This window comes from Falco cherrug, chromosome 4 (genome assembly GCF_023634085.1).
Source record: "Falco cherrug isolate bFalChe1 chromosome 4, bFalChe1.pri, whole genome shotgun sequence".
NCBI lineage: Eukaryota > Metazoa > Chordata > Aves > Falconiformes > Falconidae > Falco > Falco cherrug.
The window spans coordinates 1,649,816-1,664,372 of record NC_073700.1 but is presented as its reverse complement, the minus strand read 5'-3'; the positions used below and the strand labels follow the sequence as shown (position 1 = coordinate 1,664,372).

General features: G+C 35.6%; 2 protein-coding genes across 5 annotated transcripts in view; one reads left to right on the top strand and one right to left on the bottom strand.

The window, feature by feature from the left end:
- The window catches only part of CENPP (centromere protein P), a 151,619-nt gene that overhangs the window by 98,860 nt on the left and 38,202 nt on the right, over nt 1-14,557 (bottom strand). The window lies entirely within an intron of this gene.
- On the top strand, nt 2,964-14,254 carry OMD (osteomodulin). 2 transcript variants are annotated; one of them, XM_005444424.3, is made up of 3 exons: nt 2,964-3,734; nt 6,828-7,783; nt 8,664-14,254. In XM_005444424.3, the coding sequence occupies exons 2-3, from the start codon at nt 6,850-6,852 to the stop codon at nt 8,981-8,983; spliced, it is 1,254 nt and encodes a 417-aa protein (XP_005444481.2). In that variant the 5' UTR covers nt 2,964-3,734; nt 6,828-6,849; the 3' UTR covers nt 8,984-14,254. The 2 variants fall into 2 exon arrangements, with proteins under 2 accessions (XP_005444481.2, XP_055564197.1); XM_055708222.1 differs by lacking the exon at nt 2,964-3,734 and having other exon boundaries at nt 5,935-7,783.

Genomic DNA, 14,557 nt, shown 5'->3' with positions numbered 1-14,557 from the left:
CTTTCTTCTTAGTAGCTCCTAGCAAAACTAAACAACAGATATAAAACCAGCTGCATAAGATGAGGGTTGCCAGAGTTTTGATCTTGTAATACCACCTACTAAACAGGAAATAAGTGGAGACCACACAACAAAGTTCAGGTCAGAGGCAACAATGAGCCTCACACATGGCAAAGTTCTGTCTTCCTTTCCTTTTTCTAAACAGATTGGGTCTTGTCTCAGCTCTGCAGGACTGGCGATATCATTTGATGGCCCCTTTTCCACAACCTTTAAAAATGCATATTTGCACAGGGACATGCTCCTAGAATTACTTTCCACTGAAGAGCAGAGTAACATGAAGTCTGTAAGAGCTATTATTAACTGAGGGCTCCGGGCTCTGGCGAGGCTGGAGACCCTGCAAGATCATGCAATTCAGTATCTTGATTTACTGAGAGTTCTACACTTTAGTAACAGAATTTTCAGATCAGTTCTGGCACAGGATAACTAAATTCAGCAACTGTCACGGTCTTGATAATCGGTGACTTTTATTGATGGCAAGCACAAATAAGAAGCGCCTTTGCCGATCAGATACCAGGCTTACAGAGGCTGCAGGTGGTCTGCTGACAGTGTTCGTGGGCTGCCGGTTAAGACCTAGAAACTAGGACGCAAAGAGTTTCTGTGCCTACAGTCTGACCTTGAAGTGCAGCCCAGCCTAGATGATACACGCCTAAGGCTGTTTCTTACTTCAGAAACCCACAGGCTTTATGGGGAAACAAATTACAACATTCAAACTTCCTCATTATATTTGATCACACATTCTCTTTTCTACTGTGCAATCACTCAGAATAACAAACTAACATCACCAATTCTAATCTAAAACAGAGCTCCTTCAAAGTTGTTAACTGAGGATTTTAAATTGTTGAGCTTCAGGCTTTTCTTCAGACCGATAGCAGGGGGTGATAGCAGGGGCAGACCTCTGCTGAGTAACTTTCTAACTCTAGCGAGATCATGCTTCCAGGATAGTTCTCAATTCTAACTTACATAGCTGAACTTCATTTGGTTTCCTTTAATCCTCTATGAACAACATGCACTTTTTGCCCCTCTTTCTCTGGGCTTCATATGGACCACTATAAGTTGGGGGGGGGGGGTGGGGGGGTGGGGGGGGGGGGGGAAGGAGGACACGACGGATGACACGACACAACCACAGAGAAATCCAAGAATCTTTTACAGTAGAACAGTGAATATAAGGAAAAGGCCAAGCAGTATAATTTATTCCTTGTATCAGGGCCAGTCCCATTCCCCTCAGACAATGCCAGTGGCTATGTTCTCTATTTAGTCTATGAATATTTCAGCTAAAACTTAGAAATTTCAAACTTTTCCAGTTGACTGTACTCAACTAGCTAAACAAACCTAAAATACCAGAACAGTCTCCTTTCTTAAGCCTTCAGTTCAGAACCAAAGCTGAAAAAGCTAACATGTCTCATATGTGGAATGTAGTTAATGAAGATGGTAACATTTCAAACATTTTAGTTTACAAAGAGGATCCATCCAAGTTTGGCTTAAGAAAATATATCAGCTTCAAGCCAACTCGGACTTTTAACTTGACATACATCTCACTTTGCATCACAACTCCATAAATAAAATTATCAAAAAAAAAATAATCACGAATTCAAGAGTAAAAGTCCTTACAAAACATTTTTTAAAACTGAGAACCAAAACACATTGAAAACTTAATGTTTGTCACATTTGAAACACTAAGTCACACATGAATGATGTTAAATTTCATCCTCTCATTATCCTCCTTGTGAGGGAATTCCTACCACACCTCAAATGATAACTAAGAGAAGATCAAACCACACAACTTGACCAAGATCACAAACTATAGACTTGTTTGTATCCAAGATAGCTCATGCAATAAAAAAGGAACTGGGTCTTAATATATCCCATGGCTAGATCAGCATCTTCTTCTGCAGTTAAATATGCTTTAAATCAAAAGCTTTGCTACAATTTTTCAAGAGGACAGACGCTTTTGCTCTGCCACCACGGATTTTTAAATGCATCATGAGACTTTAAGTCTCCTGATAGCTTAGGAGGATTTGGGACACAATTAGTAGTAGAAAATGATAGAAAAATATCAGGTATGACATTAACATTCTAATTTGGTCTCATTTTTATCTTTAAAGAAAATAAGTTTCAATTTTTGCACGTTTTATTAGAACTGTTAATATAATGAAGCTTCCAAAATTCTCCACTGTGTTCCTTTATCTTGTGTGTAAAAAACCTCCCAAATCTGTAGCAGCAAATAACATTTTACTAACTGGCATAACAAACTTGGTGGGTCTTTTTCATTTATTATTATGAATGTATTCTAATTTTTTAAAAAATCAATTACTTTTCTTGTTCAGTGTTATTTGGGTTTAGTGGTACAATGTAGTTATTCACCTATTTACAGTACCATTAATCAATGACTATGTCATTTTAATTTTACTCTTTCAACCTCTCCCTTGTACTCTGTATTCTTTACATAAAAACATGACAGCTCTATTTTAGTTCCAGTACTGCCAGCTCCTACAATATTATTTTGGTCCTGTCTTCTAGTGCTTTTCTTCATATCCCAAATGTTAGAATCATGCACAATTTATCTTCTTAAATAATGTTCTTGACCTCAATGGTACAGAGGAAACTTGAAAAGGTCAAGAAAACCATCAGCTTCAGGAAGCTTAAAGACAAAAAAAAGTAAAACTTAATATGGCATTGTTTTATCAAATATAATATCTCTAAGGCACTCACACTTTTTAAAGAACCAGATTCTTCCTTGTGAATAGACCTTGAAATAACAATTATTTTACCAAACCAAACCCAATCATTAAATGCTTTTGATAAATCCTGCAATTAACCCAGAACAGTGTCTCACTTCAACGAAAAAATTTGTCTTTCCCCCCATTTTTTGCACAGTTATTTAAATACCATATAGCAGCAACAGCAGATAACCATACCTTTTTCCCCTCTCTCTTCAAAGCTATGAAAAATATTTTTCTTCAAGTAAAATAGTTTATTTCTCATGTCATACTTGTCTTTTTCATAGGAAGATTTATGCTCTTTCTACACAACTTATCAAAAACATCCTGAACTTTAAATCAACACAGACGTACAACACCATACTGACAGTACTGTATAGCGCAACGGCTTTGCAGGAAGGCAACAGGAAATACGGATCGTGGAGGGAAAAAAGTATAAAATTGAAAATGTTCATAAGAACTTATCTATAGCACATGCCTTCTCTCAATCTTGATAAGGTTAATTTTTTAGTGTTTCTTAAGTTTAATCCTCCAGAGGACAAATCCTTTGCGTAAATGAATCACTGAAGTTGAAACCGCGCTATGAACTAATGACCTCCGCAATATTTTTTGAAGTCTTACTCTCAATATTTTTTTTAATGGAAACTGCTAACACTGAAAGAATCTTACAAATAATTTTGAAGGGATTCTAAGAAATAAAGAAATTGCTTCACAGACTTATGATACAGCATCTACAGTAACTGATGATGTGGCACAATTTTTTATTTTTTTTTTTAACTGGCAAATCAGAAGAGAGGCTAAGGCTGTTATTTTGCTTTGCCTTCCCACAAGGCTCCTCACCACAAAATATGGCTTAGAGATCTTTTGTTCCTCCAGCTGTGTTAAGCTATTCCTCAGATGATTTCACCAGCACAATAACTTGCTGCCCTCTACAACTTGAGCTTCACAGACTTCCAAAGAGTAAGTTTTCTTGGTAAGCAAGAATAAAATGAACCAATTGTATTATTTTTGCAGTTAAGAGATTCATGCATGTTATATAGTTCTCAGCTTTCAGCTAGTAAACTGCTTACAAGTACAGTTACTAAGTGTTGAGTTTATTGCAGATGTTAGAGAATCATGCTTCTAAGATTTTCTGTTTTCTTTCAGTTTTGTAAGTACGCAGTTTATCATATTGAATGCATCTGACTTGAGTCTCCCATTATCAAGTTTCACCTGACATGGTACTTTGTTTTAAAGCTAGTTAAGTTCTTAGAAATATTTCATGAAGAAGTGCTAGTATCTCATACGGTGAGCCATGGTCTGCAAGCCTAGCAGGACACTTATTATTCTACCAAAAATGCACTCAACTACAGCCAAGGTGTAACCCCCGCCCCTTGCCCCCCACCCCACAAATACCAGCTCCTCTCTCTCCACAAAACCAGCGAGAGACTTTGGTACCTATTACTTAACATTCCATCTGAAGTGATGATAGTTCTTTTCACGTTGTCTATATGGCAAGTGGATCGACTGCATGAAGGCCTAAGTAAGCTCTTTCCTCACACTAAGCAGGACTTCCAGAGCTGTTCCTCCTGGTTTCTAAGGATTATTGTGGCACTGAGAACCGAAGTTATTAATGGGAAATTTTATGACAGCTAGTAGAAGTGCTGAGAGAATAGAATCAGAAGGTGAAGCTGAAGTTCCAGACTGAAACTGAGAAGTAACAGGAATCAAAAGGAAATCAAGAACATGAAATAGGTGTGGGGGAGATTGTGTAAGGATCTGTTCACAAAAACTAGAATCAAGTCCCAGGATTTAGAGACAGATTTTTATATAGGTAGGCACCACCAGGTCTGACTAGAAGTTAGAAATATGGTAATAAGGTATTTTCCCAATATACAGGGCCTGAAATCTGGAAACCAGTTAATGCCTCCTGAAGCACAGTATTGCTTCTCAACTCAGCATGTGTCTGCAGAGCTTCTCAGTATAGTGCATTTATGCAATGCCTGTAGCACAAGGCTGCTCTCTGTGTAGTCTTTCTGCTATTTCCTTAGATAGCTCAGACATCTGATGATGCTGTAGAGATAGACACACCCTGGCTTTGCTGAGGACCTGCCTACCGGGGTTCCAAACAACTGACTCCATTCAAACCTGTTTTTAAGATTTAATGAGTTATGAAACATGATTAAAGGAGAATTCAAATACAAATGGTACAAAGTTAAAAATGCAAGTTAGACAATACCACAAATGATTTCAACCCAGACATCATCACACACAGGCTCGGTAGAACACCACAGGAAGACTACGAGGATGTATTACATTCCATTATTTTGTTACTACTTTTTTTTCTTAGAATTCTCTCTCATTCATTTGTTGAATACATCATGCATTCGGCATCAATCACCACCAGGAAGCACAGGAAATTAGCATTTCTAAGTCTCCTCTCCATTGTTACTGATTAGTTGTGTTTGGTAAACAAGTATTAAAATCAAGAAAACAAAGGAAAGAGTCCCTTGATTAAGCAACATTAATGTCATTATAAAAAAACCCTGAGAATATCTGCTTTCCTCTGCCTCAGGGCTCCCATACTACACTGAGCCAAATCTCTTCAAATTTTCCCTGATTTATGTGCTTTGACCTGGAATGTTACATTTTGACTCATCTATTATTGAACAGCTTGACACGATTCACAACTCTAGTTCTGCCAAGTAACAGGGTTCTTTTGACTGCATAAAGTGCTCTAAAATGTTAGTCTGGCTTTGAGCATCAGAAATTTGACATGCAAAATTATTTGTCTTTCACAACATCAGTATCTCACCTCAGAAGAGTACCTTGCAGGTCAATTAGTTCATGCCTATACAGACCATATGGTTACAGAGGCTCAGGAAGACTATAAAGAAAAATTTTATCAATCAAGATTTTACATTATGTACAGTATAGAACAGTTGAATTACATTTGATTTAAATAAAAGGAATAGAAAAATTAAATTTTTATCATCATTAATGCATTGTGCTAAGTCAGCCATGTTTTGCAGAAAACAGAAAAACAAAATGCCACAGAACAATCACCACTGCCATGCAAATTTCTATTTTACATAAAATACAGCATTTCAAAGTAATCTATTTCACTGTTCTTTTTATAGAAACAATCCTGCAATTTCCTCAATTGAGGATATATATATTTTTAAACAAAATTATTTTTGTATAACAAGAACAATAGACACAAGCTTGAGTGTTTAGTAAGACTAGCAAATTTCTTCACAAGGAGTGTAGTATAACACTCACTTGAGTTATTTGGAGAGATGCTGGAATTACACCCTTGAAGATTTTCAAGGCTCACCCAGACAAAGTCTAGGCTGATCTAATTTACTGTTGGAGATGGAAACACTTGAAGCACCAGGTGGGACTATATTAACACCAGAAGTCCCTTCCAAACAACACTTCTTTGATTCTGTAACATTGGCCACACACCATTTGTGCAGTGCAAGTTCATAGTGAGAATAACTAATACACTTGCAAAAAAAGTTTTCATCTTGACAGTTTAATAAGGCTACCTATGTGTTTCCAAAGGTCTGAGGAAGAAACATTGCTCAGGAATTCCACCAGCACCCATTTAAAACTGACTTGTAAGGCTGATGCTTAACCCATCACAATGGGACAAATGCAACACCTCAGGTGTCCAATACAAACCCCAGAGTATATCACTTTACATAAAAAGTTCTTCTACAACGTCTCTGTAATTAAGTGAGAAAGGAATGAAGACTGGGACTTTTTTTATACACTCAACTGTTATGGTATCCTTTGGTAACAGGCACAGCACAGGTAGAAAGCTGTTCCTTGTCTGAAGTCAGACAAGAAAACTCCTGTTTATTTCCAGGGCAGTGTATTTGTTTATGGTTGTTTTCTTGGAAGATACAGGTTAAAACTTGTTTTTTGCTAAAAATGTCACTGACTGTTGCCAATAAAAAAAGTGCATTATTCTACTTGCTTCATTTTAAATTGCTTCTTAAAACCGAAACTTATATGTTCTTTACTTTATGACTATCTAATAAACTTATTTTTACTTCTCATCAACAGGATACAAAATACAAATTTAAATATGGGAATTCTGAGCCAGCTATCAATCATTCACATCCTCTGGACTGCTATGGTCTTTTGTCAATATGAAGATTATGATTTTGAGGATGAATATGAGGAGACACCAGATCATCGACACCCATATTATTTTAATCCAGATACACAAGATGGAGTTCCTCGCTTTCCTTTTCCAGTTGAGTGTGCCAGAGAATGCTTTTGTCCACCAGCTTTTCCATTATCAATGTACTGTGACCATCGTAAACTTAAGACGATACCAAATATCCCTAGCCACGTCCAACAACTTTATCTGCAAAACAATGATATTGAAGCTGTGCCTGCAGGACCATTCACTAATGTTACCTTCTTAAGAGAAATTAACCTCAGCCACAACAAAATCAAATCTCATATGATTGACCATGGTGTTTTTGCCAAACTTGAAAACTTAGTGCAACTTCATTTACAACATAATGAATTAGAAGAATTTCCATTCCCACTCCCCAGTTCTCTAGAGAGGCTCCTCCTTGGTTTCAATAAGATTTCTCTGTTATCTGGAAATTCATTGGAAGGATTACCTAACATAACTATGCTTGATCTTTGCAGTAACTTTCTTGACGACTCAGTACTCAAAGGAAAACCCTTTTCAAACACGAAAAACTTAATGCAGCTCAACTTATGCAACAACAAGTTACAGACTATGCCTCCTGATCTCCCATTGTCACTTATGTATCTCTCTCTTGAAAATAACTCAATTTCTGCTATTCCAGAAAACTATTTCAATAGACTTCCAAAAATCATTGCTCTAAGAATGTCCCACAATAACCTACAGAACATTGCACGCAACACCTTTAATCTACCCAACCTTCTAGAACTTAATCTTGGACATAACAAATTGAAACAATTATTTTATATTCCAAGAAGTTTGCAGCATTTGTATATTGAAGGCAATGACATTGAAAGTATGTTGATGGTTGCAATTCTTTAAAACCAAAAACTTTAGTGTACTTTGGCATTGGTTGTGGGAGGGGGGCGAGTTTAGTACATTTTTCCGTACCATCCAGAATTAAGAACTTTCAGCCTACACCAAAAAACTCTCAGAAACATCTATTTTGTTGTGTCTTAGTTTTGAGGACCTGCCACCTTAGTCAGGTCATGTATAAACCAAGCATAGAATCCAGCAGTCATCCACATCTGCATGTTGTTAAAGAGGTACTCTGATGTCCTCCACAGAGAGGTGAGCTGGAGCTATTAGTGTTCTGAACTAACCATTTAATGTTAACACTCTGACCCGGAGTTCATACACACTGTACTTCTCAGAAGCAAATGCAGCTCTGTAGCTTTTGATCAGCTTACAGTGCAGGAAGAATATCATCCCATCTTGTTCAAGATGCAGTGTAAACACATCCTTGGTTAGTAGTTAAGACCAAATCAGTGAAATTAGAAAGCACTTTGGTTTTGTATCTTACACCTATTTTGCAATTTTTTGTAAAAGTTAATAAGAAAAGTTTATCATATAACAAGCTAAAACCTTTTAGAAAATTGATTCTGATTAGTAAATTGATTAAAAAAAAAAGGAATTATGAAAACATTCCACCCACATAAAAGAGTAATTACAAATTCTAGTAGTAATCATTTATTTTTTTACTTTACCCCACAACATCACACTTTTCAAACCCCAGAATTGTTATTGTTGTCATATACAAAACCAATTAGAAACACAGGGAAGGATTATATCAATATTTTGCTTTTTAAATTTCAAAACATAAGTTTCACTTTTGCAACAGGTCTCACATATAACTGTTTTCTGTATTTTAATCACTATTTTTCTCTCTCTTACAGCCATAAATGTTACTTTGATGTGTCCATCTATTGATCCAATGAACACCAACCAATTAACCTATATACGGGTGGACCAAAATAAGCTTACGAGCCCAATAAGCACATATGCATTCTTTTGCTTCCCTCACATCCGAACCATCTATTATGGTGAACAAAACGTTAATGTCAGCAAGTCAACTCAGCTAAGAATACGAGTGTTTCGACGATTTTTAACACCTGAAGAATACCGTGAAGCAGAAGACGATCATGAAACACATGATCATGAAACCGAAGAAGATCATGAAGCAGAAGACAACTACTTTCATCCTTACTTTCAGTGACATACTCATTGTTAATGAGCATATATAAAAACTTCTCCTTAGTTGTAGGATATTCACATCCATTTTAGAACTGTTGGATAGTTTGGGATATTTAAGATATATCTATAAAGGATTTTAGTGTAGGTAAATGTCTTATTATTGATGTAGTAGAAAACAATACTTAGGAACAAAGAGGACTCACCCTCAGCACTAGACAGCAGTCTGATATATATAATCTGGGTTGATGATGAATTATCCTTGGGGGAGAAAACTAAGTGAAGAAAATTGACCTGAAAAAGTTTCTATGTTCTTAAGTGACCCAACTTGCAAAATAGCTAAAATACAAATCAACGTCAGCCTCAGTAGGAACAAGTGGATAAGGCCAAAAAACCGTCAAGCTATACATCCTGTTACTGACAGCAGGAGAAAACAGACACACTAGAGAAAAGGATGAGAGGGTACGATCACAAAAATACTTCCACAAGGTTCCTCCACATCTTTCAGAATTACAGATGTTTCTTTTTCCAATTTCTAATTGGACAGGAAAATCACAAACTTGAAATTTCAAATCTTCCTCATATTATCTTTGCAGTGTATTATCATATTTACTTCTCAGCTTATACCTCAAGTATCATAATTCTTTCAAAGGAGATTTTAGCTTATTAGTAATACAGGCAATAATCAACCTTTCATCAAAGGTCTTAGGACCTAGGGAAAAGGAAGTGCATTAATACAACTGAACTATTATTATTTACATTTTACCTATGGCTTTAGCCCACATTATTTTAGAAGGCACATAAAAATGTAATACAATCTTTTTAAGAGAATTGTTCATCAAGTAAAACAAATAGGAACATTCCAGTTTTTTTTAAATCATTAGACTATCCCTCTGCATAGTCAATACCAATTAGCTATATGCTGCTTCAGTGTAGAACAAAAATTGCTTTAAGCAATCTAGAGAAAAGTACTATATACTGAGCCATGCAATTATTTTTTTTTAGATATGTCTTATGCCTAGAAAGATATCCAAGTAACTACAGGGTAAGATAGCACTATAGGGCACTTTACTGCTTTTGTTTTATTTAAATTCTTTATTTTTCAGCACTTTTTTCCTGATAAATCTTTGTTAGCTGTGAAGAAGAATGGAAGAATCACCATTTTCAACAAGAAAATCAAAGGTATTCAAGAAATATAACCATACATCATACTACTAATTTTACATTATACTTTAAGTGCAGAAAAACTAAAAAGGCTATATAAAATTATGCAAGCAAAGAGTGTTAGAATTCCTAAAAAGTTTGGCAGGTCTGGTTTCTTCTCTTACAATTTCAGTTGGTTTTTTAAGCCCATCCTAAGACATTTTGATTTCTGATGCAAAAACTAAAATATTAACAAAATGAAATTATTTAATGACACTTTTTAATTGAAAGAAATTCCTCATAAGCCCATGAATATAACACTTAAGAATATACATAGTCTTTAGCAACAACTGATCATAAAATTTGTGGATCTTAAAAAAAAAAATAATTGTGGGTCTTCAGCCAACTAACTGAAGAAATCTATTATTTCTCTCCTTCCCCTTTTTTATATCTACATTCTGAACAGATACAATATTTATGACAAAGTATTTTACGGTCACCTTACAAATGTACTGCACTGCAGAAATTATCTTCCTCTTTTTCCGAAAAAAAATTTATGAACATTTATCAACCTCAAGTACCTCTGGCTTCATGAAGGAGGAATATATGTATGTATTCATTACTTCATTTAAATATTGTTATCAAAAACTCGTGTACAGTACATACACATAAATTTATGTACAGACTTTATAGTTTTATTAATATAAGCATGTACCATATTAACCTTAGGGAATCTTTATAACTTTTCTACTATTTCAGAATAGTGCACAAAATGCAAATCTAAATTAATACAGGCTTTTTTGCTTAGCTTTAAAAAAAGAACACTATTCAAGCATATTACAAGTATTACATCTTCTATCACAAATTTTCTGCTTTTCAAAAACTTTTAGGAAGTGAAGCTTAGCTTTAGTTTTAAAGTAGAATTAAAGATACTTTGTAGCAACTAGTTATATACATTTCTTAAAGTTTAAACATAAGTCAAATATAATTATTGAAAACTTTAGAGCAGTCTGATTAAACCCATTCAGATGGAGCATGAGAACTGTATTACAAGCAAAACTATTATAACTCACTTTTCATTCAATTAATATTATTGTATCTCATCTGTGGTAAATATAATGCTATTATTTAGAAAAGATTTCAGGGTGGTCAGGGAAATAAAGACTTGCTAGCCCTATGCCTGTATTAGAAAAACTAGAAATTACAATGAAGTACAGAATTTATGGGTATCTAGATAAATACAATTTGCTCTGATAAGACTGAGCATGGCTTCTGTAAAAGCCAAGATGTTTTTGCCTTGCAAATCTCTTTTGAATTCTCTGAAGGAATCATGAAGGATGTGGAAAAGGGAGATCTTGGTCCAAACAGCCTTCAAAGATTTCTGAAAGGTTTTTAAGGAAATTAAGTTGCCACAGATTAAGAGGTGACAGCATGGACAAAATCAAATAAAATTTAAGAAACAGCATAAAAATAAATGGTCAGTTCTTGCTATGGATGGAGCCCACTGGTGGGAGTTTTGCAAAGGGCCTGTGCTGCACTTTATTCAGTTTAATATACTTGCAGAAGATAGAGAAATCGGGCTGAGAAGTGAGGTGACAACAAAGATGGCTAAGTGTCAATGAAGGAGTACTGCAAAAGGACCTCAGGATCCTAAAATAGCCAATGAAATTCAATGTTGTTAAATAAAAAGTGATATCCATGCAAAAGAATATATTAGCTTCACATAAAAACTAATGAAGCATGCCCTCACCACCACCGCTTAGGAACAAGACTCAGCAGCAGTGATAGGTAGTTCGATGAGAGCACTGGTTTAGTACCCAGTAGCAGTAAAAAAGAAACTCAAATTAGAGTGAAACTAGAGAGAAACAGAAAACACAAGAGACATCGCTATGCCGCTATAAATCTGTGGCTCACCCAGATATTAAACACACTATTGATTTTTGATCCCTTCAAGTAGCTGGCATAATTACATATGGTTTAATTAGAAAAGGATCAGAGAAAGGTAATCAGGTAACCAAAGGTAAGGAATGGCTTCTATATAGGCAACATTGAGTAGGTTAGAAGTCGCCAGTCAAGAAAAAAGATGTCTACGGAGAGATGCAGAAGATACCCACAAAATTATGAGTTGCATAGACCGCATGGGTTCGCGGATCAACTGCTCCAGTACAAGAGCAGGGAGCCATCAAATGAAGCTAGTATGTACCAGGTACAAACTAGACAAAAGTTTGTAAGTAGTCAGCCCGTTACACTGCATGCCTGAGAGCGGATAGAGGAGCAATTTTATATATGGTTTCAAGGGAAGACTGGATAAGTAACTTATTTCTTGGAAGAGATGCATTACAGGTTGGTAAACAAAGCACAGTAGGTACAAAAGTGCTGAGCTGAATAGCTGGAGAACGGAAGAATATTTGGAGGCAGGATACATGCTCGTCCTATTATCAGTCTTCCCAAAGCATCCGCTTATGGCCATTGCTGGACACACAATATTGCCCACCAACCTCTAATTTGAATTCCGCAATCAGTTCTATGTTCTCACTGTCCTGGACTACGATAACATACTGGTATTGCTCTTCACTACTAGTAAATGCTTATTGCCTTGGTATAGTTGAACTTTAAACTTTTTCTTTTTTTTTTTTTAAGCACTACCAACTATGGTTATATGCCCAGGCATATTCTAGCTCATTACATTCAGGAACAGCACGTGTTGCAAGTGTTCTATAGCAGACAGACACCCACACTGATTTCAGGTACACAAAGCAGCCTAGCCAATTAAGTGTGGAGTTCTGTATAAACCAAATTATACCACTACATAACTGACTAGATTTTGTATCAAAACATATTTGCTTCCTGTTTGCTCTGGTATTTATTTTCAGATTATTATATAGTCTTTTTAAGCAGGAAATAGATTCATGAACTAAGAACTAAACATGTATTTAAATGCTACTTATTTTATCAGTAACAGAAAAACCAAGTAATTGTCTAACAGCTTTATTAGTTTACAGCAGAGTCAGTAGATACAGAAACAGAGCCTGAACTGGTTTACAACACTGTCTGTGTTAGCAATTAAGCTGAAGCACTAAGGTGGGTCACTAGGGCAAAATACCTGTGATGAGGCCACCAGACCCACTCCAATTTTTGAGAAGAGCTTTACTTCAGACTAGCCCCAGCCACTAATTAAAATCCATTAGCAGCTGCAGCACATCAGGTGCACCCCTGAATACATACATCTTCTGGTTTGTTATATCCAAAAAGAATAGCCCACATCCTTCAAAGAGCACTGTGATGTGAAACAAGGTGCAGCAAGGTGGGGTTATCAGAAGATACTTGCTCCAAAACTGCACTCCTGATCCTAACTGAAACACTAACAGAAACATAACCAGAAAGACAGCAACAGAGAAAAATGAAGTCTCAGTTCTACTTTCAGCTTTGGACAAACTATTCTGAAAAATCATGTTTCCCAAGTCTTATCTGTGTAAATGAGGATGGAACCTTCTTGAACTCTGAGCTATATATTATCAGCATTATCCACAATGCACAATAATTAGCGAGGTTGTTGTATTAGTGCACTCCAGAACATTTTGATACCCACGTAAACCTACAGGGAAAAAGCTTCACAGATTTCTGGAAAACATTCAGTTATGACTAAACTTCAATCCACAAAATTAAAGCTCTCAAAACTGCAACAAAAAAGACAAGATGTTTTCCTTCACAAAATGTATACCACAAGAGGTTATTGTGAAAATCAAAATAAAGAGAAATAACAGTAGTTTAATCCAACTGTCTACCTTTCTTCCTTTGGCCTCAAAACAGTGGGAATATATTTCCATTTTTGGTTGATGACAAGACTTACTTTTTGAGATACTTCCTTCACTATTCTGATAATAAAAGTTACATGGATTAGGAACAAAATGCCTTTATAGAAAACAGATGGTTTATGTTTCAAGTTTTCTGACTTCTTTTAACATAGTCACATTCCCTTGTTACAATATGAACCAATTTCCTTATTTGTTTCTCAACTTGATCATTTCAAGCAATAAACAGGAATTTCCTACCTGAAAACATGAAAGGAGAACATACTAATTTTTTTTTAACAGAAAACTATCATTTAAAGAGATTTTGCAATCATTCTCCAATACTACTGCAAGAGAATGAACTTTTCAGCTATGAACCAAATTGTGCATACACTACTGGAAGTTATGGAGCTCCACAATCATACACATCTATCATCTGTCTTCAAATTTACATTTCTAACAACCTAATTAATTTAAAAGGAGAATAAATACCTTAATCTCACAGTTCATTGCATAAATTCATCATACTTCCCTTCTTACAAAGCAGAACACAAGGAAATTGCATAAAAATGAAGATTACCCACAAACACAAAGAGTAAAGTAGATGCTATGAATAACATCGGGAACAGATGACAGGAACAAAGAAGTAAAATACATAAAAGGTC